The sequence below is a fragment of the Parus major genome, chromosome 5 (assembly GCF_001522545.3).
Source record: "Parus major isolate Abel chromosome 5, Parus_major1.1, whole genome shotgun sequence".
Lineage (NCBI taxonomy): Eukaryota > Metazoa > Chordata > Aves > Passeriformes > Paridae > Parus > Parus major.
This window is the reverse complement of record NC_031774.1, coordinates 29,336,281-29,359,114: the sequence shown is the minus strand read 5'-3', so window position 1 is coordinate 29,359,114 and position 22,834 is coordinate 29,336,281. Positions and strand designations below refer to the sequence as shown.

General features: G+C 42.2%; 2 protein-coding genes across 10 annotated transcripts in view; one reads left to right on the top strand and one right to left on the bottom strand.

Moving 5' to 3' along the window:
- ZFYVE26 (zinc finger FYVE-type containing 26) overlaps positions 1-14,683 on the top strand; it is a 46,594-nt gene extending 31,911 nt beyond the window's left edge. For 3 of the 9 annotated variants that reach the window (XM_015631643.3, XM_015631647.3, XM_033515264.1), the window contains 13 exons: positions 291-319; positions 2,383-2,504; positions 2,592-2,812; positions 3,462-3,609; positions 4,695-4,904; positions 5,726-5,941; positions 6,564-6,761; positions 7,061-7,263; positions 8,130-8,271; positions 8,814-8,873; positions 10,189-10,371; positions 11,193-11,237; positions 12,329-12,538. In XM_015631643.3, coding sequence (XP_015487129.2) covers positions 291-319; positions 2,383-2,504; positions 2,592-2,812; positions 3,462-3,609; positions 4,695-4,904; positions 5,726-5,941; positions 6,564-6,761; positions 7,061-7,263; positions 8,130-8,271; positions 8,814-8,873; positions 10,189-10,371; positions 11,193-11,237; positions 12,329-12,538 — 1,987 coding nt within the window. Of the gene's footprint in view, positions 1-290; positions 320-2,382; positions 2,505-2,591; positions 2,813-3,461; positions 3,610-4,694; positions 4,905-5,725; positions 5,942-6,563; positions 6,762-7,060; positions 7,264-8,129; positions 8,272-8,813; positions 8,874-10,188; positions 10,372-11,192; positions 11,238-12,328 lie in introns of those variants that run through there. The other 6 variants (XM_015631642.3, XM_015631646.3, XM_015631644.3 and 3 more) reach the window with 6 other exon arrangements.
- An 805-nt stretch (positions 14,684-15,488) lies between these two features.
- LOC107205238 (retinol dehydrogenase 12) lies at positions 15,489-22,677 on the bottom strand. The gene is made up of 7 exons (XM_015629548.3): positions 22,537-22,677; positions 21,755-21,873; positions 20,863-21,018; positions 20,477-20,581; positions 19,804-20,013; positions 18,878-19,067; positions 15,489-17,024 (listed from the first exon to the last, which is right to left on the bottom strand). Exons 1-7 carry the CDS (start codon positions 22,614-22,616, stop codon positions 16,922-16,924), a joined length of 963 nt encoding a protein of 320 aa, XP_015485034.1. The 5' UTR covers positions 22,617-22,677; the 3' UTR covers positions 15,489-16,921.
- Positions 22,678-22,834: the final 157 nt, after the last annotated feature.

The following is a 22,834-nucleotide window of genomic DNA, read 5'->3' as shown; positions in this document are numbered from 1 at the left end:
TCTCAGTGTCTGCTTTTTTATGATGTGTGCAACAGCACTGTTCCTACAGATCATAAGAGGCAATTACTTAGTGCAGTTGAAATACAACAACACAGAGGCAGAATCTTAGATTAACAATCAGAAAGGATTAGAGGCAGGACAGTGTGTTGAAAAGGACAGGTAGGGGTAGGTGTTGGATTTTTACAGAACATTGTTAGAAGGAGGGTAGCTATATTGATGTCTGACTTAAACCATATTTCTCCCAGTATGCTGGAGTAGGGATGATGGTTCTTTCTGTAATTTTATTACAGCAGAAAAGAAGATCAGGACCAAGTGGAAGGTAAGGAATGGAGTAATGTTAAACCTCAGTTTTTTAAAGTGCCTGATTAGCAGTTAGTTACTGGAAGCTGATACACCTAGTTGCAACTAAAGAGTGATCAGAACTTCAGTTACAAAATAATCATTGATGGTTTTTGCATGTGCAGGCTGAAATTGAGCATTTCAAACTTCTGTGAATGGAAGTTGAGACTTACAAGAGATATCTGAGCCGATATTGAATGTGTTCGATGGGTGTTATAGAAAGGAACTGAAAAAGAGTTGGAGAATCCACTTTTCATTCTAGAAACAGTCAGTGGCAGGCAGTGGTATGAGAAGGAATTAGCTCACTACAGAGCAGTGCTAAGGGATCCTCTTTTTATAAACCATGGCAATACACTTCTGAGTACCACTGCCATGTGCTGTGGTGTTTATACCGCTGGCTGCCTGGAGGTAGCACAGGAGGAGACCCCTCTCATGGGTCAGGTTGTGTCCTGAGTTCCATCTCCTGAGTCGATTTTGTGAAAATAGTGATTGCATTTTGGTGCCTCAATTTCCAAATCTAATATCTTAGGCTTCAGGAATAATAGCAAAATTTAATTGATTTTTTCTCTATTTTTCCTCAGGAGGTATTTACTGTTTTTGGTGTTTTGGGTGATTCTGCAAAATTTTCCTACACTGATGTGAAATTCTGTCAGAGCAAGACACAGTTACATGAAGTGCTCATGTCAGTAGCATGAAACATGGTGCAAAATTTGCATTTGTGGAATAACAAAGCAAATAAGAATATTTTTCCTTATTTGTTCCTTTTTGAAGTATGATGGGCTATTTGAGAATTTCTTCCCCTGCTGTTGATGGAAGCTTGCTTTACTGCTACTTTTGTTCCAAGACTGAAACAGCTGAAATGTAGTTTTTTGTGTAGCATTGCTGCACATCACTGCACCTGTGTGATCCAGTCAATAAGAGTAGATAAGAACAATGTGGAAAATAATCAGATTTAAGATAGAAAGTTTTATTTTGCTTTTCTAACTTTTCTGATGGGACTGTGAAGAAAGCTTATCAGATATTTTCTAGCTTGATTTATTTTTGTCCATTCAGTTTCTATTTCAACGTTGAAAAGGGCAGGGGGGATGTTGGGGTTTGGTTTGGCTGCTTTGGGTTTTTTTTAATTCATTCTACAGTTTTAGAGTTACTCAACAGTCTAAAAAGGGATGTGAACTCTAAATGAGTATGTTTTGAGTATTTTTTTTTTTCGGAGGAAGCTGATCAAGGGTAAGAGTAGCAAATTGTCATTATTCTCCATTTCTTAGCATTGTGAGGTTAGCCATTGTTTTTTTGGAGCCACAGTCACAAACTTGAGTATCAGAGGGCTTGTGTGCTCTCAGCTACACTCAGATGACAGACAGTATTTGATTTATAACTATTCTAGGTTACAAGTTTTCCAACAAGTATTTCCTTAATCTGGAGGACAGAAAACTACTTTTCACAGAAATTGTATTTCTTGAGTCATTTGATCAGAACTCCAGTTTTCTGTAGCACTACTTTATAAGAAAATTTAACATTAGAAGTTAGGTCATCTTAAAATCTTTTGGTTTATGGATGCTATGGTCAAAGAGAAAATTAAAAAAAAAAAAAAATGGAACATAGAGGTGGTTAAGTCAATTTACCCTTTCTTTCAAAACTGTTCTTTTATTTTCCCCTTTAAGCTGAAACCCACAGCTCTCACATTTCCAGTTCCTTTCTGCTCAGAAATATTTAATAAATTGTCTGAGGGAAGGCTAAAGAGGGAAGGCTGCTGTGCTTGATGCCCAGTAGAATACAAGTTAAAAAATAATTTGAAAATACATTACTGGAACCAGTTTTTGGTAACAGTGACAGTAAGTTTAGGTACAATTTGTCAGGCTGCTGAGGGAAGGAAATGTTTCTGTGATACGTGCTGGACATGTGATGCTGGCAGGAAATGGCACAATGAGAGGATTATAGATGACTATTTTTTGAGAGATAGGAATGTTCTGCATTATGTGTCCTTAGCTGGGTTTGTTGGTTCTTGTGCAATGATTTTACCTGGTGTTTTCATTTTTGCTGTAGAAACTTCTAATAATGAATATTCCACAGTGGTACGAATACCCAAGGCAACTGATCTTGAATGGATTTTTTCTCTGAATGAAGAGGAGAATGAAATTGTACGCAGTGAATTTTATTATGAACAGGTGAGGTCAGGAGAGAGTCTAATATAAGCAGTTCACTGGAGAGCTACCTCAATACCTATATTTGTCTGTCTTTCCTCAAACTGTCAGGCTCCCAGCTCTTCCTTGTGTATTGCCATTCTCAGCCTGCACAGCGACAGCATAGTATGTGGCCATCAACTGATAGAGCACTGCTGCAAGTTGTCCCAAGGGCTCACTAATCCTGAGGTGGATGCTGGACTCCTCATGGACATCATGAAACAATTGCTGTTCAGTGCTAAAATGATGTTTGTAAAAGCTGGAAGGAGCCAGGACCTAGCTCTCTGTGACAGGTGATTTAATGAGATATTCACTAGGATGTATTGTGGTACTGTCAAGAGCATTACGTTTTTTCATGGAGGAGTGGAGGTGGAAGGGTTGATTTGTGTTTGTACTGTGGGACCAGTTTAAATGACAAGTTCATAATACAGGAATAATGTGCAAGTTCAAATAGGAGAAGTTCAAGTAATATGACTACTTAACAATTACTGAGAGAGTTCGCTGACTAGGAAGAAATTACTCACAAAGATGGGTACATATTTTACTTCTGATACTGTATATCTGCTTTCAGTCTGTATTTTAATACAGGATTTTAAAACCTGTGCTTCCTGAGAATTCATGTTTTACACTTCACACTTTGTCCTACAGAGCTCGAGGTGGCAGGTGTGATATATGAATTTCACAAGTACTGTTTTGGTTTGGTAAGATATAGCTGGTGTCTTCAGTTGGCATGTTACACTGAACATGGCAAAGAAACCCCAAACAATAACAAATACTCTGACAGGGATAGTAAGATGCATAGAGAAACCTGGTGTACTGGTGATTAGAAACCACTGTTCTAAGAGTTGTCTGTGACATAAAGTTCTTTAATGTATGGTAACATACATTACAGTGTAATATATATACATACAGTGAAAGTGAATGTATTTGTTTGACCTCTAGCTACATCAGCAAAGTGGATGTGTTGAATATTTTGGTTGCTGCTGCCTACCGTCCAGTGCCATCTTTGGATCAGATCCTTCTCCCAGCAGCAGTAACAAGACTGAGAAATCAGCTTTTGGAAGCAGAGTACTATCAACTAGCCATAGAGGTAATGCTGGTGGAGGGATGTCAGTGTTAAATCTTCTCTAGTGGCTTTTGTTTCCCTCTTTCCTGAATTCAGATGGATGTGATGTGTGAAATGCACAATATTGGAACAGTTACAAACTGAGATTAGAATTCTAAACATGGAAGAAATAATCTTCTGAACACAGGAAAAAGTTTCTGAGATGGAAGGTCCTGCTGTGGAGCAGGCTGCAGAAGGGAAGGATAAGCAGCCTTGTTTCTTGGTACAGTTAAGACTGGAATAGACTAACTGCAAGGAAGTCATTAAATGGAGGAATCTTGCAGCCAGTAGAAAGGGTGAGATACCCTTTGTGGCAGGACTTTATCTGATGCTTAAATGTTAGATTTTATTTGTCTGTAATCTGACAGCAGACATTGATAAGGCACCTTTCCCAACCATTTATTTGGAAATCAGCAATGTTGGCAAAGAGCTCATCTGATGTGGTTTATCATTATCTAATCCTGCTCCCAGGATTTTGTAAGCCTCTCTTTTATGGCATTGCACTTTGTTAAATACAGGATTATGATACTACAAATAGTATTAAGATTTGTTAAGCAGTAATAAACAGGAAGAATAGATGACCTATTTGAATAGAAATAGTTCTTGTTTAAAAGCAGCTAAAAGAGCTTTAGGCCTACTAAAGAAAATCAGGAATAAATTTTATCAGCAAAGTTGTGTAAAATAAAAAATATCTTGGCAGTTCATGAAGCATCTTCTGTTGCCTTTTTTAAAACCACAAATCTGATGAATTCTGCTCTGTAAAAATCATCTGCTTTTCTGATTTAGAACTCATGAACTGAAATTTCCCAGATAAACAGTAGTTTAAACTTGTACAATAAAAAATACTTCCACATTTGCTGTTCATGGGCATTTTGGTAGTTGGTCTTTTGTGCCAGTAATATGGAAATAATCAGCACAGTTTTTTCATATGGTTTTTTAGTTGTTTGTTTTTAATGGGAAATGTGCTCTAGGACGGGAAAGGTCCAAATCACAGACTGTGTGATAAGCCATTTTTTCTATTTGCTGTACTGGGACTGTGCTGCAATAATAACAAATTATTTTGAATTTAGGTTTCTACAAAATCTGGATTGGATCCAGGTGGAGCATGGCATGCCTGGGGCATGGCTTGCCTTAAAGCTGGAAATTTAACTTCGGCAAGAGAGAAGTTTAACCGATGTTTAAAGCCACCCATGGATCTAAACCAGCTGAACCATGGTTCAAGGCTGGTCCAGGATGTGATCCAGTACCTGGAGTCCACAGTGAAGCCAGTACTCATCACAGTAAGAATCTTTTCTATCTGCTCTGAGGGTCTATGGCAAAGCCAAGTACTGATGGTTTAGTACACATCTTACAGCAATCCATGTTACAATAGCAGGTGTTAGAGTGTTTATTTTCCTTCTTTGGCATGATTGTGCGCTGCAAACTGAATATTGTTGGAAAATTTGTATCTATTTCATCACTTTGAAGTGGTACCTGAGAGCCAGACCATAGGATTTTATAGCAATTTGGGATATACTTTGTGGAAGAAGAAAAAGCTGTACTGGATAATGTATTATTACTTCAGTCTAAGGAAGCTAAACCAAATCCCAGCAGTATTTTGTGATGCTGCAGTGAGACAATTTTTCGACTAAAACTCTGTTAACTTTACAGAAGTTCAAAGCCTTTCAAATACTTTCCCACTCCTCTAATCAAAAACCATTATTAAATGGTTTGGAATTCTGTTTAGGTACCAAAAACTTAGCTTTTTTTACTAAATAACTGCAGAATCATGATGATGAACTACCAAGTACATATTTTAGGACAATAAAAAAGCCTCTTTGAACCGAGTTGTTGAAGTAGCTGTGGACACTGGAATTTTTTTTAAAGCTTTCTGTCTGTCCCTGGAAACAGCTATGCTGGGTACAGCAAGATTCAGCACATCTGCTGATAGCAGGGTTCCAGTCTGGTGTTTATAAAAAGCATTGCTGGATTCTCACCCCTCTGAAGCCTATTTTAAAAACAACAGTAACAGAAGTGCTTCAGGGCTGAGTGACAAGACCTATCTGAAAAGAAGGTTTTCTCTTGCTGATCACCTATCATTGGTTCTCTCTGTTAATGGCAGGATGATGATTACTTTGCCACATTGAGGGAACTTGAAGCAACACTGAGAACAAGAAGTCTGTCGCTGGAGGTGATGTGTGAGGGGAAGATTCAACACAACAGCTATTATCAGGAGTGCTTGTTCTATTTACATAGTTACGGCACTAATCTGGCAATAATAAGCTTTTACATGAGACATGACTGTATGAGAGAAGCACTGCTTCACTTGTTAAATAAGGTGAGTAATTAAATTCTCATCCCTGAAACTGAAATTTGAAAACCAGCAATGGGCATCGTGCAGTGTTTGGGTGGTTTTCTGCACAGGAGTTTGCTGAGGGCCTGAAATGCTGTTACACAGACTATCCAGTGACTGACAGGAATTCAGTGGGACAGAAGAACAACATTGATCTTTACACATCTAGGAAAGAGAATGTGCAGATTTTTTATAGAGGTCCTGCATCAACGGCACTTCATCTTTCTTTCTACAGTTGAAAACGTGGGACTGTTGTCCTAGGGTTCAGAAGAGAGAAGGATAATTTTTAATTCCAGCATTCAGATAACATTAGACACTACTCTCTATCCCTGTGCCTCTATCTCATGGTATTGCTTGTTGAATCAGATCACCTATGTTGCAATTCTGTAACCATTAGGAATATAAGGAAATACAGAGGACAGAAATCTAGGGAACCCAAAGTGTGGTTTCCTGCTCTCCCTTTAGGGAACTGTATGATATAAGGGGACTTAAGTATGTCTGGAGTAAACAGTTCTATTGGTGCTAAACTAGAATTAATATGCCTTTATATTACATAAGGAAAATAAGTTACAGGGGCTTTGCTTCAAGCTACTTTCTGCTTGTGTAGGAATCCCCATCAGAAGTGTTTATTGAAGGGATCTTCATTCCCAGTTATGAAAGTGGAAAACTGCATATGTTGGAGAACTTGCTGGAAACCATTGATCCAGGATTGGAAAGCTGGGGAGTCTACTTGATTGCAGCCTGCAAATACTTGCAAAGGAAGAACTATTACCATATTCTGTATGAACTGCAACAGTTCATGAAGGTAAGTTGAGGGACAGTGCCATCTGTTTCAATGAATCACTGAATACTGTCAGATTCTTGGTTATTTACTTTGGTCTAAACCTTCATTCTGGACAAGTATATTTTTGCCTCTTTACAGTCATAGGAAACATAGAAAGGCCTGAGCCTTACTAAGGGTGACCTGATCCATGTCATGGATCTGGCCCATAGTATTAAAGAAAACAGAGCATTGCCTACTCTGTGTGAGCCCTTTAGTGCAGACAGTGATTACTGAAGGTGATGTCCTGTGGTCCATCTTAGTGGTGAGTGCGTTTCTTTCAGGATCACGTCCGTGCTGCAATGACCTGCATTAGATTTTTCACTCATGGAGCAAAGTCTTACACTGAACTTGGAGGAAAACAGACATGGCTTCTAAAGATCAAGGACCATCTCAAAGTCTATCTGCAGGAAGTCTCAAGAAGTGCAGGAAGGAAAAAAATGACATTCACTTTTCGGAAGAAAATGTCTGCTACGGATGTGTCGAGGTATCTACAAACAAGAAGCTTTGTTTTAGGAGAGGTGAAATTCAGGCTTTAGACTTTGGGGGTTTTATTAGTTTCATTTAAGTTGGCTTTAGCTAACACTTACTGGCTGTCCTTGACCCAAATCTGCTTTTATGTAGTAGCAAGTCTAGGATTCCCATTGCTTTTTCCCCGAACAATCCAAACCAGGAGATGGGCAGTTGTTTCTACCAAAAATATGTATGTGTATCAGACTACCCTCTTTTAATTTCAAAAACAAACAGGAACCCTACAGTGCATTGACAATTGTACATGAGTCCACAAAGTTTTTTTTCTTTTTCTCTTCCTTTCCTCTCTAAAAAGCAAGCAGCTTTGTAGTGCTTCACTGTCTGCTGGGGCTAACTTAAAACACTGCACTATGTACAAGCTATAGGTGCCAGAGATAGCTGGATTCCTGTATTCAGAAGTCAAAGAGCAAATTTAATCAGATCTCTCTTGTACTTGGGGTTTTATATCTTGGTTTTCTTAGGGGCTTTTTTCTTTCTTTTATTTAGGTTAGACTCTTAGATTAAACCTAGAGGGCACGTATGTGATGAGGTGAAAATGCAGGAACAGATATTTATTTAGGGATCCAGTTTCTCTGGCTCACTTCTTTAAAATAAAGTGAATAATTGTTCACCTTCAGCTTGTGATGCATGTTAAGTGCACAGATCTTAAAGGTAACATTGCTGCAGACTTGTACAATGGACAAAGTCAAAAAGCAACTAAAAGAATTGTTTATAAATTTGTCTTCTTTTAAAAGATATTGAACAAATATAGTCAGTTCATATAAATAATTATTGACACTTTCCCTATTACAAAATAAAGTCAGATTTTTTTTCACTGTCTAGGCACATCAATACAGTTGATCTGCAGATGGAAGTAACAAAGTTCCTGCATCAGTGTGAGAGCTCAGGAGCCTCTCAAATGACAGATTCCTCCTTGCCCACACTCTTTGGAAACAATAACATGAAAATGGATGTTGCTTGCAAGGTACTAATTACCATATTAAACACAGCTCTATTTTTTATCTCCAATACTAACTTTAATGCAGGTTGAAGCATTTGATGTTGGGAGCAATTTCTTCTATTTTTTATGGGCAGGTTACTTATGCATGAATGCAACCCATTATTTATGAAAAATTCATGCTTTTTATCAAAGTAGCAGAGAACATGTGAGAACTTGGAGCTCATCTCCTCAAAGTTTAAATTTTCTGAGGCAGAGCATCCAAAACACAAATAGTAATATTCCTTTTGACTGCATCCATTTTGTTTGGAAGCAAGGCAATTAATGCTGTAATTCTAACCATCCTTAACTTCATCTCATCTCCATCTGTAAATTGCCTTGTGTCCCTCAGGGAAGCAGTGTGTATAATTTGCTGTACTTCTTGGTACTGTTCATGTGCTGTTTTCTGTTGAAGTAATGCATTTTCTTTTGGCTTCTGGGCAAAATCTGGATTTGCATTAATATTGTTTAATTGTATGTAACGAAAAAGGAATGTGCATTCCCAGACTTGTCTATGTCTCTTTTTTCAGGTCATATTGGAAGGCAAAAACATTGAGGAGGGGTTTGGGATTGCATTTAGAGTTCTCCAGGTATGGAAAAAATTGATATAACAAGCAACATTATTACAAAATAACTCCTGAAAGCAGCAATTACTTAAACAAAAGCCTTTTGTACCCCCAAATGTATTTTAATCCCCCAAAAGAAAAACTTGTTGAGAGAAAAGTCACAGGTTTAATTTTTACATGTCCATGTATTTGTGGAAGCTCAGTAAAGAAATTAAGATGCTGTTTCACTAGGACATTTCCAGAGTTAATTGGGTCCTACAAAGGAATGAAATACAGCTTTTCCTTTGCTGTGCACCTTGTTCAGTGTCTTAACTCTGGCAAACCACAATTATAGATGTGTGTGGAGACCTCTCATGTGGTAGCTCTCTGCAGTTCATAACAGTCATGCAAAGACTGTAAATAAATAAGGCCAGGGTTCTCTCTGTTCTGTTCTCCTAATTTGAAAGCAAAATTAATTAACTGGAAACTCTCACTGGGGACCTCTCATTCCTCATGTCTGGGTAGAAGTTGAGTGATTTTCAGTCAGCATAGCTCATAAGCCTCTAAATTCTCCTGCGTGTTTCTCATCCACATAGTCCCAGACAGTAGAGCAGGGCACTTTTGGACAGAGGTGGCACACTGAAAATATTTATGGATGTGGCAGGCCCTGCTTCTTCTTTCAGGTCAGGATGTACAGGGCAGAGCTCATTTGTAGGGAGATGGAGAGCCCTAGAAAAACAGCACTTCTAAGCAGCAGCCACTACCTCCAATAAAAATGGAGCAGTGAGTCCAGCTGGAAATGGAATCACTTCCATTTCCATCCTTTTTTTATTTTACTTAATCATTGCAGGATCAGCTCACAGCTTTTATTGTCTCTTCCCTCATGTGGATGGTGTTCGATGGTCAATTGCCTCCTGTTTGGGGTATCCAAAAAGTGACTGCTAGTGAGAGGGCTACAGAAATACAGTGGAAGCATGCTAAGTGAGGGAGAGGTGGGTAGGTATCTAGGAAAGATCTTCTGCTAGAAGAAATAAAACTGACTTTTTGCCTGAAAAGAAGGCAGTAACAGCACTCTTGGTCTTAAGCAGGATTGATTTTTGCAAGTCTGGTTATAAAAAAGTCAACCCTGAGCAGTGGAAAACCAGAGGCTCCCAAAACAGCTTTAAGTTTTTGGAGTGTGGTGTAGTATTTTGTCTTCAGGAGAGACTGTCTCAGACTGGCTCCCAAAACAGCTTTAAGTTTTTGGAGTGTGGTGTAGTATTTTGTCTTCAGGAGAGACTGTTTCAGTTGTGTAGACTCCCTCTGAGAAAAACTGCTGAGAATATTCAGTGTGTTGCTCTAATATTCCAACTACCTCTAGGACTTCCAGCTGGAGGCTACAGAAGTGTACAGCAAAGTGGCAAAGCAGCTGGTGAAGCAGCAGAAATACAGCGAGATCCAGCAGCTCCTGAAGTGTGTCAATGAGTCTGGAGTGGCAGCAAAAAATGATGGGGATAACATTATCCTAAACTGCCTAAATGAGTTCAAAAACATTCCTGCTGAGGTAATTCTATCCTGTGTTGTGTCCCTTTTGAAGTAGAAAGAGTATAGACAATACAAGCTACAAGAGAAGACTGGTGCCTGTCCTGCTCTGTTAGTGAGTAGTTCAGGTGTTCTGGCTCCATACTACAGGCACAGTTTAAAGGTGGGAGTGTGTGGTTTGCCTTGTACAAGATAGTCTGAGAGGAAACCATGAGTAGCTGTAGCACACTCCTACCCTGCACTTCCCAAATGGATATCCATGATGGGGACAGAACATTTGCTTCACAAGATCCTGTCAAATGCTGCTGATTGCAGCAGGAGGTGTTCACTTCAATGAGGCTTCCCTGGCTAACAAAGAGGATGTGTGGAGGCAGAAACCTCCCACCTCCATGGGGACCAATTCTGTGATTCCCTTTGCCTACCACAGTGGTTTTTTCTATCCCAGTGAGGGAAGGAGATGAACTTTGCTAGTTCTATTAATTAGATTAGGGGATGCAGTTCACTCTTTGAGTCGGGGTGGGCTGTGGGGTGACTCCTGCTGGGGTGTGACGAAATGAATTTGTAGGTCCCCCACACAAGCCATGTCTGTGAGAGACACAGAGGTCTCTAGGGATACCCCCCAGAGATGGCAGGCACAAAAAGCTGTGGGTAAAGGGAAGACTTGGAATTACTATTTTTTTATACTTTCTACATCTGCAACTCTCACAGCTGGGACAGTCTAAGCACCTACTGTGATCTCAGCTGCCCTGCCTGTCCACAGGGGTTTGGTCCCTGATGGGGTAAGACTATTTGCAGACTATTATCACTTCAAATGTGAACACCTTTTTCCTTCTTTGCATACAGGATCTCGATAATCTGATTCAAGATATGGACAGTGATGAAAATAAGGTAAGTAAAAGCACAGTAGCAACAGCTAAACAGTCCAGTCTTGCTCTGCAGCTTGCAGGCTCTTTTTCACTGTCTTCTCTCTCATCCTCATGCAAATAAGATTTTTTGAAGGCTGCTTCCTTGATTGAAGAAATCACAGTGAATTCCCCAAGTGTTGAGGAATTCCTCATGGAATTCCTCATGTTTGTGACTGTAAAGCTGTGACATACGGGTACCAATTGGAACTATCCCTATTAGTTCCTTGAGAGCCCTCAGAATGAGGGCTGGGCATTTGCTAGAGTGGGAGGAAAAGTATTTCAGAAAGGCACATTGGTGGGTTTGTTGGTTTTGTTATTCAACTTTTCACTTACGTGCATGTAAGTTTCTAGTAATGGCAGACAGCTAATGATGACCACTTAAGCTTATTGTTTGAGGATTATACTATTTCTGTGGTGACCAAGAGTTAAATGATAAAATTTCTGCAGATTCTTATAGACTTTTTCTCTTAGAGGAAATGCAGCCTAAGCTAGTTTATTTCTTTGTTGGCTTTCGTTCCAGTCAGCCAAGCCACTGGAGAACTGTAGATGCCTGTTTATAGAAGTAGTTGTGACTCAGAATTTGGGGATTGTCGTAGATCCTGAGTGGCATAGCTGGGAATAAAATCTAAAGATTGGTGACAGTCCTCTGTCTGCTCTGAGTAACAGACTCCCTGTTGTAGGCAGATTGAAAAAGAGGCTTTTAATTCTGCTTTTCTGTAAGATCTATCAGTGAAAGATGAGAGTTGTTGTAGAGCCAGCAGTGAAAGAAAACGACAGATTCAGACTACTTGCTATGAGGATACTGTAATTAATGCACGAGATAGGACTCCTAATACTAATTTCATGGTCATGCAGTAAAGGAGTATTTACAAGACACAAACTTAATAAAATATACCTGTTTGCCCATTCTTTTCACTGGGATCTGCTTCATGCCATGCTGCATTTGGTAATGTGCTGCTGCTACCTCGTATGACAGGCCTCTGCACTGGGTATTTCCCGTGAGTCCTTGCTGAAGCATGTCCAGTTAGTTTGCTACAGCTTTCTGACCAAGCTCTGCCTGCCTGTGTGCTTCAGATCCAGGCCTACATGATGTGCAACAAGCTGCGCTCCGCGTACCTGGTGTCGGTGCGGCAGGAGAAGGCCCGGGCCGTGCAGCTGGTCCAGCGCGTGCGGCAGCTGGCCGAGAGCAGCGGCGACGATGTCGTCAAGGCCATCTGTGCCCAGTGGCTCTCAGTGCACCAGCCCAAGGTGAGAAATCGGCTTCCCCAGGGCACCAGGAAGTAATGTGTGACTGCCATTTACCATCGTACTGAAGGAGAAGGCTTCAAGGCAGCTCAAAGGTGTCTGGTTCAGCAGCCTCTAGGTAAAATGGAACTCTGTTGACAGATGTTGGTGGCAAATGGATGCTGCTAATGTGCCTCTGGTGAAGGGAAGTAAATTACAAGTGCCAGTTCTGTATTTTGACAAACAGTCACTACCTCAGGGTGTTTTTTCGCTCTCTTTTTGATAAGACGAGAGGGGCAATTTCAAACTGAACAAGCAAGGATTTAGATATATGGAAGAGAGCACTTCTGTTTCTGGCTTTAGTTTTTGGGTTTCGTTGGTTTTTAATTTTTGGGGGGTCGGTATTTTTTGAAAAGCACTGGACTTAATAATATGTGTTTTATTTTTAATCCAGAAAACATATGTAGAGAGGACAGAAACATTTTATCAACTCAGTGTAGCCTAGGGTATGAAATTTTTGTGATGTTTCCTGTAAAATTTTCAAGGTTGGAGAGTTCTGATACAAAGACTAAAACTCAAGAGATTTTTTTAAAGCCTCTAGAGAAATCATTGCTACTTCTTTTTTATCTCCCCCACTAGTACAATATACCCAGTTTTTTTTAGTTTGTTTGAAAAGGTAGGAACTGATTCTTTATGGCAGATTTATACTTACCAGTCACACTGTGTGATGTGTGCCACAAATGTGGCACTTGGGCTAGTGCCAGCTAGATGAATGAAGTTCTAAAGGGAACATCCTGTAAGGGGAGTTCAAAGGGAAAATAAGCCTTTAAAATAGTTGAAAAATCATGTGCCTCTTTCTTTACTATGGTGATACCCAATAAATCATTGTGATGCAGCTTTATGACTGAATAGTTGACAGTAAACTTCATCAGGTATCGCAAACAATAAGGATATAGCAAGCTGTGGCAAAATTAAAAAGGTGGTCTGTATCCCTGCCACACAGAGATGCATTTATTTATTTATTACCAGGATAATTTGTCCCTGTCAGGTATAATAGAACACCAAACTGGATATGCCCTGTATTCACAGGTTTTGCTCTAGAATTGTTAGGTTAATCAATTTTATGAAAAAAACAGCAACCTTTGTGTAATGTCTTGTGTTCAGAGATGCTGAAAGAAAATAGCTGCTTCTCTGCAACTAGCAGTGGGACATGAGAAACTGGCAGAAATGTGTGAGACAGTAGTAGGACCTTCAAAAAGAGAAAAAAAAAGATGTTCCACAAGTTTCTGTTTGCTGTTTACATGTATTTCAGCACAAGAAGTAGGGAAACTAATTCACTTTCTCATTAAAAAGTTGTTTACATCAAAAAACCAACAGGTTTTCTGAAGTGTAATGTAATTGTAAATAGTTTTAGTACATAAAATAATTGAGACTGTCAAGTAAGAGTTTTGCACTATCCCCAAGCTCACTGTAATGAAAGAACAGACTTCTGTAGTGTTGGAAAGGATTTGGTCCATCTTCTTCAAGGTTTCAAGAGCTGACACAAATGCCTCTCTTTGGAGGTGCTCTGCTTTGCTCACTAGAGCAGAAATGACCACATATAGCTTTCAGAATCCCCTGCCCACAGATTTGCATTATCTCATTAGTAAGCAGTACTAATGAAAGCTTTTGTTTCCTTGGCCAGACTGACCTAGCTTTCCATCAGCTTACAGCCATCAGGCTAATCCTAAAACGTGACACTACCTATGGCTTCAGTCATTTTAAAATCTCTGATTATGGGGAGGAGATTTTACTGTATGTGGGTATCCAGATCTGCAGTGCTATAACAGGCTGTAATACTGCTTGTTCTGCTTGAGTTCCTTCAGCTGCAGAGAGCACTCAGAGTGGAGTTTGCCATGCAGATCTGTCAGTTCCATACCTGTCTTTCTTCCTGACCTCTCTGCACTGTACCTGATGCACTTTATATAGTGTTTGTTGTAATTTGATGTTCTTAACCTGGAATTGTAGGGATCTTTCTTGTACCAGCAGAACTGGAATTTTGACTCTGATTAATTACCTTGTGTCATAAATAGTGCAATTATCAAGGGACTTCGAATTTTTGAGCAGGAAAAAGGGATTGAATACTGCCAGTTCAAATAATTTCTGTTACTGACCGAAGTTTGTTTACAATTTAAAAAATAATAAAGTATTATGACTGTTAATGTATTTTCAGTTTATTTTTTGTCTCAGCAGAGCTAGGGTCTCGTTCTGGATCTGCATTTTGCTTTTGGTTATGCTTAGTGATGTAATTAGAACGGGGATAAATGTTCTATCATGCCAAATTTATCTGTTACTGAGTATCCTCAATATTTAGATCAACTGGAATGTCACATCTTCAGAAGTCCCCCCAGCAGCTAGGTAGCCTAGGTAATTCAGCCTCATGCGTGTACTCAGTAATCCTCGTTAGGGAGCTTTGCAAGTTAATCTAACTCTCCCTTACAAGCCTCTCTTTGAGACAGCTAAATGAGCTTTAGTTTCCTCATTTTTTTACAGATCAGCTGAGAGGTATAAATTACTTGCTCAAGGTCAAAGAGAGTGGATGTATGTCTATGGAAATGTTTATTTAACATGTCTTATGTTACATCTACAATCAGACTTCTTTGAGAGGAGTAATGACCTGCAAGGGCAAAGGTATTTCACACTAGAGGCACTTTTCTGCTTTTTAAAAAAATGGTTTCTCTTGCTCCTGAAGCCACTTTCAAGATCAGAGAATGACACATAGAAAGTAAGCAAAGGCTCCAGTGGTAGGTAACATTCTACTGCTGTATTATAATTGTGGATTTAGCTTCATAATTGGGATGAAGTATAAAGATGGAAAGGAAAAGGTAGAGTGACAGGGAGAAGAAACACAAAGGGACTTCTTAAAATGTTAGTTGGACTGAGTTCTCTACATGCATGAGGCACATCCAGATAACAGCAACACCAAGTAAAGTGATTCAGCATTTCTGAAAGAAAATACGGGGTCCTGTTGTAAAAGGAAAATGGCTTTATTTAGTATTGCTCAGAGGTAGCACAGGACTGATCTGCATAGACAGCATCCAGGCAGGTAGAATTAAAATTAGCATTTGTTTTCCAAAACTGGCAGTTGGTCACAGTGGCAGGTTCATATGCAAGTCCAAAAACTTCCAGGCTTTTTTTCAGAAGCAGAAGATAATCCTATGAGCTGTGGCACTTGGTTTCTGACTGCTTAACTCTTTCAGAAATAATCTCTGATTATGGATCACACTCCAGCAATTTGCACTCATGTAGCACTGGAGTTCCGAGGGAGCAGTCCCAGTGCTACGTGGCCTGAGCCAGCTGCTTTGTGGAAGAGCAAGCTGTGTGGTCCTGCACAGGCAGGCTGGCAGCCAGTAACTGCTGGGCAGACAAATGCAAGGATTTCTCTGCAAGTCTTACCTTCCTGTCCTGGAGCCAGCTGGACCATAATACCGAGATAGTCCTGCCTCCTGCTTCAGCTATTTAGCTCTAGGGAGTATGGTGTCATTTAAAGCTAAAGTCTCAGCTGAAGTTTTTTCAGTATTTTTTTAACATGATTGAGATGTTCCTTATTTATTCTTCTCTATTTTCTAGCCTCTAAAATAATTTAAAGTGCAGCTGGGGGGGGATCTACTGAGACAACTTTTACACTTTGTTCAATACTTCACAAGAGAGATGTTGATTTTTTTAATAACTTGCCTGTGCACAATTGCAGTCCTCCTGCAGCTTTTAACCTCCTAGTCAACTGCACCAAAACCTGGGTTCTCAGAAGACTTGCCAACCCTCAGTTAACTTACTGTAATCAGTCTAGGGCCAAGATACCTCAGTGGCTAGGGTCTAGTTTCTTACAGAGCATGCAGAGAAAGTGATTCCAGGTAAAAACTTTACCTAATGCTTGGCACAAAACGGCCAGGATCTGTTTCTGTGTGCTTGAGAGTATCTGTATTGCATAACTTGCCAGAAAATCTAACATCCAAAAGTATTTTTGCTCTGCCAGTTCAAAGGGTAGGAACTGAAAGTTATCTCATAGGTTGTAAGTTTAGAGACCTACCACTTTACTATTGCTGTTAGGAAAAAAAACCAACCAAACTTTATTTAAAGTAATTCCTTGTTACTTCATAATCTAAACCTAAGACTGCAACCTCCCTTTCTATTCTAAAGCCAGAGAATCATAGCCTTGAGCTGCTGTGTGAGGTAACAAGGAGGTTGCTCCCTGCATCAATGCTCTAATTCTCCAGTTAGGAAGAGGGACTGATTACTTACAAATCACAATCCTTAACTGTAATATTCCAGAAATTCAAATGACATTGTGCCCACAGAGGCATCCTTAGGGCAGCTGAAGTATCAGCATTCTACTCTTGAGGTCTCTCAGCAGTGCTGTTCCCCAGAGAAGCGTTGCTGGGCCCAGCCAGGGACACTTGGTGCTGCTCAGTCCCACTGGATGCCAAGGAGCTCGCAGCTCACGCTCCAGAGTTTCTTTGCAGTCTCATCATCCCGACCACGTGGAGATACATATGCTGGCTGGCAATCACTGTAAGAAAAACATCCTTTTTATTCTTTCAAGTCTACATTAGTACACTGAAATGTCTGTGTTAAGATTAGAGAGTTGCTCTCTATCACTTGAATTCAAGACCTGTTCAGGAATAGTGGGGGGCTAGCCAGCAAATGAGCAAAGGTTAGTGCTAAGCCACCATGAGGAAGTTTTCTTTTCTACTAGCTAGGGAAGAATCTCCCAATGACACCAAGAACTGGCAAGCAAGTCTAGCTCTATCTGTTGTCTCAGCTCTTAAAAGAAACCTCACCAGTTGTGCATTCTCATTAATATCACTAAAAAGGGATATAAACTCTTAACCAAGCTTCTTCAGGAGCATACATTACAAAAAAGTCATTTAAACAGCCCTTCATTCTAAACTATTTATCCCACTATATGCCCAAGAAGAACAACACTATAATAACCATGTATGGTTACTCCCTTTTCCATTATCTTCTAAACTGTGGCTCCTTTCTTATCAGCTCCTCCAATCAGAAAGCACTCAGTCTGGAAAAGAGGTCCTGTGTTCTCAACTGTAATGCTGCAGTAACGTGGGGGTTTAAGAGCACAGAGGAAATGGCATCTTGTAAGCTTTCCATTCTGTTCAGTGTTTATAGGAGTTGTTAATATTTCCAAAACAACTGGTAGACTCCCACCTGTCTCACTGTGGCATGCAAATTCTTTTCTTAATGTCTACACTTGTGTTTTATAGTCTATGACCTGGAAAGTGAAAAGAACTAGGCTAGTGCAGTGTAAATTGTGAATTAGTGTCGAAGCGTCTCATTTCACACCATGTCCAAAACTCCCTTTTTAAAATGAGTTAAAATTCCACCAGTTTTCTGTACTTCAGGACATTAATGCTACATTTTTATCCCGAGACAGACAGTCATCCAGGGAAGACTTAAGATGTCTATTTATATATTCAAGTCTGATTAAGATGGTACAAACTCCCAAATGAAGATCAGGCAATGTCATTACAGAGACTAATCTGGTCACAAATCACAAGAAGCAAGCTCTCCAACAGCATCCATGTGAGGGAAAAAAAGAAAAAAAAAGACAATGAATTTTCATATTCATTCCCAAAAAACAGTACTGTTACAGTGCTCTACAAGCAATAGGAAGCTGGCAGACATGAATGGCAGCCTTCAAATCTAGAATGATGATGACTTGAAAGTGCTCTGGGCTGTGGTTTTGGTGAAGGGAAAAGGAGAACAATGTAGGGTACTGAAGTAAGTCAAAGAAGTAAAAAAATAGCAGGTTTTCTAATGCGAGCTAAACAAGATCATTTCCATGGCAGTGTGACAAGCAGCACAACAAGAGCCCCTTCCCAACTGATGGGTCTATCACACTGGAGGATAAAGTTATTTGGTGACATGCTGGACCTGAAAATCTCACCTCCTGTCTCTGCAACTCTTATCAGCTCTCCCTGAGAGCACAGGCCCTTCTGCTCCAATGGGGTAAAACTACAAAGGGAACTGAAATGGTCTTCCCAGGACTGACTGAAGTGACCTCATTAACTACACAGCTCTACTGAAAAGTGATTTTCACAAGTGTTAGGCAGGTCAGTATCAGAGCTCTGAGCATGTGACAGCCATTCCTGCACTTCAAGTACATTCATATTTCTAGCACTAAATGACATGCTCTTGTATGAAGTGTTGCACAGGTCAGGTGTTTCTTCTAACATGCTTGCAATGACCTGGAAGAGGTAATGCTCTAGTATTTGTCACCCTCATCTTACCAGACAGCCTCTTACCTGGTCCCTTCTTAATGAAGAATTATAGCAAGTCCCATATTCCCCAGCCAGCTGTGGAAGTTGCCTTCCACAGAGTATCACTTTGTCAGCTTGCACGCACCTGAAATACTGTCCTGTCACAGAGTCCAGCTCCTCAGCTACTGCACAGTAGATACTGGTTTGAGCTCCTTCACAAGGCGTCTTCAAGAAGAAAGAGAATATCTTCCACAGCCAAGTCATTACAAATGAGTGCCGGACCAGTTCAGAATAGACAGAACCAGGATGGAGAACGTTTGCTGTGACTTTAGTACCTATGGAAAAATAAAGTAGTCCAGGCAAATCTGCACGGATCAAAGTGTCTTTAGAATAGAAGGGTAATATACTCCTCAATTCTACCTATGGATATTCTGTAACTTAAAGGAGGAGCCCAGACTTGGATACAGAGAGTGTTAGAGGGCCTGAGTGCTAAACCAGCAGCAGTTTCCATCAGGCTTTTGAGAACACCTGCCTCTTTTGACTTTCTCTAATAGTAATTTCCTGGGGAAGACACTGCCTCTGTTATAGTAAATAAATACAACTTAAGTTTATGAACAGGACTGAATGACACAACTGTGACAGATGTTGTGGCTTACAAGGTACTGTCTAATCTTATGCTTGTTCTACAGGCCTCCAACCTTTAAGGCAGCTGAGTGTGCATTAGCTTTTCTATAGGAGACTGCAGTTGTAGCTCTGTTTTCAGCTTCCACCCACATACCACAACTGTCTGCATGAATGCAGCTAGTTTTTGACAAGCACCAAAGAAAAATGAGATACATTCAACTGCGCCAAGCTACTAAACTCCTCTACCCTGTTGTTGTAAAGACAATCTGTATTGTAAGTGTCCTGATTCCACAGACAGGAGATGTCTTCTTCCTGCATAGAGCTCTCAGTGACATTTGCCTCACACCATTCAATTTCCACACAGACGATTTGCAGCCCTTTCTTCATCCCACCCACAGTGCTCAGAAAGCCAGGAAGATAAACACCCCGCCTGCCTCTGGAACTTGCCTTGCAGCCGCCTGGCCAGCTCCCGGGTGAAGAGCACGTTCGCCAATTTGCTGTGACAGTAGGCAAGGCCACGATTGTAGCTCTTCTCACCATGGAGATCATGGAAGCGGATTCGGCCTCCGTGATGAGCCAGCGAGGACACGTTCACGATGCGGGCTGGGGCACACTGCTTCAGGCGCTCCAGCAAGAGGAAAGTCAAGAGAAAATGACCTAGGGGGGAGACAAAAGGTCACCCTTCTAGGAAGGGTTCCCCTGCTTGCTTATATGTGGTATCTTACTGCTGCCCTCATTTCAAGTCAGGAAAACGAAAATTTCTGTTAAATTCCCCTGAATTAACATCTACACTTTTTGAGGGCCTTCAAGTTCTGGTCCTCATCTTCAAAAAGCTGGAGCTGTCATACATTTCAAAGTGTCCCAGGTACCACATACAGATACTTAAACTGGATCCACGATATGCAAATACACCACATTGCAGAACTCTGACTCTGGCCCTCCATCCTTCCCGTGAAAGGAAGAATGAGGAAGAGAAAATCTGAAAGCAGGATTTTCCTTTGGCATTTTGGAACAGATGTTGATGTTAGAATAAGATGATCTTTAAGGGCAATTCCAACCCAAACCACTTGACAATTCTGTGATTCCATATTGAGTGCAAACAGGATTCTACTGGCCTTACCAAGATGATTGACTCCCAGATGCATCTCAAAGCCATCAGCAGTTTTGGAGTAAGGGCATAACATTACCCCAGCATTATTAATGAGAATATGGAGTTCCTTCTCCTCTGCAAGAAAGAACAGACATCCTTAAACAAGGAAACGGAGAATGCAGACATGAAGGTAACACAAGTCACCCCTTGCTGTCTGACTTGCAGCCACATCACCTGTAAAAAAGGATATCTCTCCTCCCACAAACAAGGTCATGGCCTCTGGCCAGCCCCTGCTGTGGACCACACTACCCAAGAGGTACAGAGACAAGCAGGGCAGGGATCTGGCAATAGTTAGAAGAGCAGACAGCAATCCTTGGTAAAATATTCTCATTAAAAAGAAGAACTAGAGACTGTACCTGCAAGAAATTTCTCAGCAAACTCCCGGATGGACTTCGTATCAGCCAAGTCCAGTTTTCTCACAATGACTTGCTGGTTCCCTGTCTCAGCTCGGATTTCACTGGCTGCAGCTTCTGCCTTTGCTATGTCTCTGCAGGCAATAATTACCCTTGCACCTGCAAGGAGGGGAGGGGGGAGCAACAGAAACTCAGATCACTGGAGCACACTGGATGATCTAGGCTATGACAAGCAGGCTGACCGTGCAGAGTAATTACAAACTATATATTGTTTCTTTAGGGAACTGGCATCTCTCAGGAGGGTGGCTGGAAGGCACAAAGGCTTTCCCACTCAATTGTGAGCTATAATCAGCTGAAAGATGATTTCAGTCCAGGCAGATGCACATCTTAAGTGTCTCTATCCAGGTTCTCTCCCAGGTCAGGACTGCATTCAACAACACTGGTATAATAGGGTTGTATCTGCCTCTATAATGGGAACATCAAGCCAGGAGCACATAAAGGTGATGGATTCCAGCCAGAGTAATTTCTAAATGGATTGTGAACAGGTACCTTAATCTTCTTACAAGTTAGCCAAATAACATTTACATCAAATTAACTTGAAACATGAATAACTAAAGCACACAGTGGTGGACCTATTTCCCAGCTTCATACAAGCAGAATCCAGGAACTTTCCCAGTTCCCTCAAATCAGTTGCAGTGCAAAGCATTTTCATGTCCCCAGGGCACATATTTGGAGTCCAAGCAATGAAAACAGTTGAGGAACTGGGAACTTGCACCTCAGCAATTACGGCTTCTGAAGGAATAACACTTGGGCTCATCTGCAGAAAAGGGACTACTGTCACAAGGCACAGCCACCCCAGCTGCACGGGGATGTGTGCCGACGAGCCTGCACTTGCCTCTTTGCGCGAGGTCTCTGGCGGTCTCCTTCCCGATGCCTGTGTTGGCTCCTGTGACTATCACCACCTTCCCCTCCAGCCTTGCTGTCGACTTACACCGTCCTCCAGCGACATAGCGCCTGCAAGAGGGGACGCACCAGTCGACTCTGCCTCCTTAGGGGGCTCGGGCCGGCGCTGAGCACCCAGAACCTGGGGGTTCGCATCAACACTCGGGCTCACCGCTGCGCCCTGGGCCCCCGGGAGTCACGGGCGCCCTCACCTGAAGCAGCTGGTCACGACCGTGTCGTGACCGGGACACCGGGAACGCGCCCCCCAATCCCCCGCGCTTTCCCGAGCGCGGCCCCGCCCTCGGGCCCCGCCCCGCCCGTGCGTCAAGTGGAGCCACGGCTCCCATTGGCTGCTGCCGCGCGCTCCGAGCCCTTTTGGCCAATGGGCTGCGCCGTCCCGCCCTGAGGAGAACGCGGGCCCCGCCCTCTGCCGCTCCTCCGCGGGCGCGCCGGTGCCGGGACAGTCCGGGGAACGCGCCGGGCGGTGCCAGGGCTGAGCGAGCCAGAGACTCCAGCGCGGCAGTGTCACCTGGGCGCTGGAGCTGGGGAACTCTGAATGTCTCGCCAGCCTAGCGCGGGCTGGAGAGCGGCATTCCCGCTGTTCGCACTCCCGCCACTCACACACAGACACACACGCGCTGAGACGCGAAGCGCGCCAGCTCCGCGCGCCAACGGGCGCCGCTCTGCGGGGCTGAACATACGCGAAGGGCAGGGGCTGCGCTCGGTAAGACGCACCTGATGTAGGGCGCTGCCACGAAAAGAAGGACGGGGACGGAGACGGCGGCGCCCAGCGCGGCTTCCCAGCAGTTGAGCATCGCTCCGCCAGCTACCCGCGCACCGCCGGCGCACGGCTTCCCGCAGCGCCCGCCCCGCCCCTTTGGATCCGCCTCCACCGCACAGGCCCCGCCCCGCGGCCACGGCCTCTCCCACGCTGGCCTCGCCCACAGCCGCAGAGCCGCCCCGCCAGCAGCGGGCTCTGCCCCGCCAGGGGTAGCCACCGGTGGCGAGCGGTCGGCTGCATGCTGGCAGCTCG